This window comes from Canis lupus, chromosome 8 (assembly GCF_003254725.2).
Source record: "Canis lupus dingo isolate Sandy chromosome 8, ASM325472v2, whole genome shotgun sequence".
NCBI lineage: Eukaryota > Metazoa > Chordata > Mammalia > Carnivora > Canidae > Canis > Canis lupus.
Genome location: NC_064250.1, coordinates 49,642,738 through 49,647,644, shown reverse-complemented (window position 1 = coordinate 49,647,644; position 4,907 = coordinate 49,642,738). Strand labels below are relative to the sequence as shown.

At 38.3% G+C, this 4,907-nt stretch overlaps 1 protein-coding gene across 1 annotated transcript; it reads right to left on the bottom strand.

The window, feature by feature from the left end:
- Positions 1-941: 941 nt before the first annotated feature.
- LOC112657429 (NADH dehydrogenase [ubiquinone] 1 alpha subcomplex subunit 5-like) lies at positions 942-1,362 on the bottom strand. The gene is given in 1 exon segment (XM_035720000.2): positions 942-1,362. A coding segment is annotated over 1 exon segment (351 nt). The 5' UTR covers positions 1,360-1,362; the 3' UTR covers positions 942-1,008.
- Between the last annotated feature and the right edge of the window lie 3,545 nt (positions 1,363-4,907).

The following is a 4,907-nucleotide window of genomic DNA, read 5'->3' as shown; positions in this document are numbered from 1 at the left end:
ACCCCCACCCCCCACCCACCTCCCTTCCATTACTCCTTGTTCATTTCCCAGAGTTAGGAGTGTCTCATGTTCTGTCATCCTCACTGATATTTCCCATTCATTTTCTCTCCTTTCCCCTTTATTCCCTTTCACTATTTTTTATATTCCCTGAAAGAATGAGACCATATAATGTTTGTCCTTCTCGATTGACTTACTTCAGTCAGCATAATACCCTTCAGTTCCATCCACTTCGAAGCAAATGGTGGGTATTTGTCATTTCTAATGGCTGAGTAATATTCCATTGTATACATAGACCACAGCTTCTTTATCCATTCATCATTCGACGGAAACCGAGGCTCCTTCCACAGTTTGGCTATTGTGGACATCGCTGCTATAAACATTGGGGTGCAAGTGTCCTGCCATTTCACTGCATCTGTATCTTTGGGATAAATATCCAGTAGAGCAATTGTGGGTCTTAAGGCAGTTCTATTTTTAACTCTTTGAGGAACCTCCATACTGTTTTCCAGAGTGGCTGCACCAGTTCACATTCCCACCAGCAGTGGAAGAGGGTTCCCTCTTCTCCACATCCTCTCCAACATTTGTTGTTTCCTGACTTGTTAATTTTCCTCATTCTCACTGGTGTAAAGTGGTATCTCATTGTGGTTTTGATTTGTATTTCCCTGACGGCCAGTGATGCGGAGCATTTTTTCATGTGCTTATTGGCCATGTGTATGTCTTCTTTGGTGAAATTTCTGTTCATGTCTTTTGCCCATTTCATGATTAGATTGTTTGTTTCTTTGCTGTTGAGTTTAATAAGTTCTTTTTTAAAATTTGAATGAATATTTTACATGTCAAAACTGAATTCATAGGACTCTATTACCATAGTCATTATTTTTAACAAGTCTCCTAAATATGTTCTGTATTAGTTTTCTTGATTGTAAGATGTCAATAATATGGAAATATTTTTTAATTTAACAGAACATTTAATTACATCCATTTCCCATCAACATACTAGTCATTTAATGATGATTATATTGGCCATTTCCATTGGTTGGCAGGAGGCTCTTCCACTAAAGGCTCCCATGGTTTTCACTGTATTATTTTTCTTGCCAGACTTCATTCATTTTCAGCCTGAAGAATCACCTCTTCTAGTTGGCCACCCTGAAGTTGGTCTTTTAATTTCTTAACATCTGGTTCCACTTTAACCATACTCAGCTTCTTATTTGTAATCTGTTCTGTATACTTTCTGTATGCTGCGTTTTTAGGAATTTGCTCAAGAACATCAAAAATCTTCGTGTACAATATTCTTAGCCTCTCGTGTGGACTCTCACATACAGCCAATCCCACAAGGCCGGTGGTCTTCTTCAGCAAACCCACCATGACAGAGCCCTAGTTCTTTATAGATCTTGGATACTAGCCCTTTATCTGATATGTCATTTGCAAATATCTTCTCCCATTCTGTAGGTTGTTCTTTAGTTTTGTTGACTGTTTCTTTTGCTGTGCAGAAGCTTTTTATGTTGATTAAGTCCCAATAATTCATTTTTGCTTTTGTTTCCCTTGTCTTTATACATGTATCTTGTAAGAAGTTGCCTTGGCCAAGTTCAGAAAGGGTGTTGCCTGTGTTCTCCTCTAGGATTTTGATGGATTCTTGTCTCACATTTAGATCCTTCATCCATTTTGAATTTATCTTTGTGTATGGTGTAAGACAATGGTCCAGTTTCATTCTTCTGCACGTGGCTGTCCAATTTTCCCAGCACCATTTAAAAAAATTTTTTATTGGAGTTCAATTTGCCAACATATAGCATAACACTCAATGCTCATCCTGCCAAGTGCCCCCCTCAGTGTCCATCACTCAGTCACCCCAACCCCCCACCCACTTCCCCTTCCACTACCCCTTGTTCATTTCCCAGAGTTAGGTGTCTCTCATGTTCCCAGCACCATTTATTGAAGAGACTGTCCTTTTTCCAGTGGATAGTTTTTCCTGCTTTGTCGAATAGTAGTTGACCATAGAGTTGAGGGCCCATTTCTGGATTCTCTATTCTGTTCCACTGATCTATGTGTCTGTTTTTGTGCCAGTAACACACTGTCTTGATGATCACAGCTTTGTAGTACAACTTGAAATCCAGCATTGTGATGCCCCTGGCTCTGGTTTTCTTTTTCAATATTCCCTTGGCTATTTGAGGTCTTTTCTGATTCCACACAAATCTCAAGATAATTTGTTCTAACTCTCTGAAGAAAGTCCATGGTATATCAATAGGGATAGCATTGATCATGTAAATTGTCCTGGGTAGCACTGACATTTTCACAATATTAATACTTCCAATCCACAAGCATGGAATATTTTTCCATCTCTTTGTGTCTTCCTCAATAACTTTCAGAAGTTTTCTGTAGTTTTTAGGGTATAGATGGTTTGGTTATACCCCTTTGGTTAGGTTTATTCCTAGGTATCTTATGCTTTTGGGTGCAATTGTAAATGGGATTGACTCCTTAATTTCTCTTGCTTCAGTCTCATTGTTAGTGTATAGAAATGCCACTGATTCCTGGGCACTGATTTTGTATCCTGCTCTGCCAAATTGTATGAGTTCTAGCAATCTTGGGGTGGAGTCTTTTGGGTTTTCTATGTACAGTATCATGTCATCTGAAAAGAAGGAGAGTTTGACTTCTTCTTTGCCAATTTGAATGTCTTTTATTTCTTTTTGTTGTCTGATTGCTGAGGCTAGGACTTCTAGTACTATGTTGAATAGCAGTGGCGAGAGTGGACATCCCTGTCTTGTTCCTGATCTTAGGGGAAAGGCTCCCAGTGTTCCACCATTGAGAATGATATTGGCTGTGGGCTTTTCATAGATGGCTTTTAAGATGCTGAGGAATGTTCCCTCTATCCCTACACTCTGAAGAGTTTTGATCAGGAATGGATGCTGTATTTTGTCAAATGCTTTCTCTGCAACTATTGAAAGGATCATATAGTTCTTGTTTTTTCTTTTGTTGATATGATCTATCACGTTGATTGCTTTACAAGAGTTGAACCAGCCTTGCATCCCAGGGATAAATCCCACTTGATCATGGTGAATAATCTTCTTAATGTATTGTTGGATCCTATTGGCTAGTACCTTTTTTTTCCAAAGATTTTATTTATTTATTCATGAGACACACAGAGAGAGAGGGAGAGAGAGAGAGAGAGGCAGAGACACAGGCAGAGGGAGAAGCAGACTCAATGCAGGGAGCCTGATGTGGATTTTGATCCCAGGACTCCAGGATCACACTCTGGGTGGAAGGCAGGCACTAAACCGCTGAGCCATCTGGGGATCCCGGCTAGTATCTTGCTGAGAATTTTTGCATCTGTGTTAATCAGGGATATTGGTCTATAATCTCCTTTTTGGTGGTGTCTTTGTCTGGTTTTGGAATTAAGGTGATGCTGGCCTCATAGAACGAGTTCGGAAGTATTCCATCCCTTTCTATTTTTCTGAACAGGGTTAGTAGAATAGGTATTGTTTCTTCTTTAAACGTTTGATAGAATTCCCCTGGAAAGCCATCTGGCCCTGGACTTTTGTGTCTTGGGAGGTATTTGATGACTGCTTCAATTTCCTCCCTGGTTATTGACTTGTTCAGGTTTTCTATTTCTTCCTGTTCCGGTTTTGGTAGTTTGTGGTTTTCCAGAAATGTGTCCATTTCTTCTAGATTGCCTAATTTATTAGTGTATAGCTGCTCATAATGTTTTTAAAATCGTTTGTATTTCCTTGGTATTGGTTATGATCTCTCCTTTTTCATTCGTGATTTTATTAATTTGAGTCTTTTCTCTTTTGTTTTTAATAAGGCTGGCTAATGTTTTACTTATCTTATTAATTCTTTCAAAGAACCAACTCCTGGTTGTTGGTTGTTGGTTGGTTGATCAACTCCTGTTGTTGATCTCTTCTACAGTTCTTCTGGTCTGAATTATCTTTATTAAATAAATAAATAAATAAATAAATAAAACTAGATAAAACAGAGTTTTATATTACCTAAATATTCACCATCTCTAGCAGTCTTCATTTTTTCTATGTAGTTCTGAGTTTCCATGTAGTATCATTTTCCCTCAGCCTGTACAAATTCCTTTGACTGTTCTTGTAGTGCAAGTCAGCTTTTATTTGAATGCAAGTGTATTTCTTCTTCATTTTTGAAGGATATTTTCACTGGATGTAGAATTTAAATTCTAGATTGACACATTTATTTGTTTCAACACTTAAATGTGTCATACCATTGCCTTCTGACTTTCAGTGTTTCTTACAAAAAGTCTATAGTAATTCTTATGTCTATATCCCTGTGTGTAATTAATCTTTTTTTCTGACTGCTTTAAAATTTTACTTTGTAACGGGTTTTCAGATATTTGATTATGATGTGTCTTCGTGTGCTATTCATTGTGTTTATACTGCTTGGGGTTTACTGAGTGTTATGAGCCAAATGCTTGTGTCTCCCCCAAATCCATATATTGAAGCCTTAACCCCCCATGTGATGCTATTAGGGAATGGGGCATTTGAGAGGCAATTAAGTTTAGGTGAGTTCATAAGGATGGAGCCCCTATGGTGGAATTAGTGCCCTTTTAAGAGGAGAAAGAGACACCAGAGCTTTTCTATCCTCACACAAACACCAAGGAAAGGGCATGTAAGCACATAGCAAGAAGACAGCTGTCTTCAAGCCAAGAAGTGAGCCCTCACAAGAACTGAATCTGCTGGCACTGTGATTTTGGTCTTCCCAGCCTGTGGAACAAGGAGAATTAAGTGTCTATTGTTTAATTAAGTGTCTATTGTTTAATGTGACCATTAAGGTCACATTAAGGTCACCCAGTCTATGTGATAGCAGCCAAGCTAACTAAGACACCAAGCTTCTTGAATTTGTGGTTAATTTCCATCAAGTTTAGAAAAATTTTGGGCCATTATTTCTCCAAATATATTTTC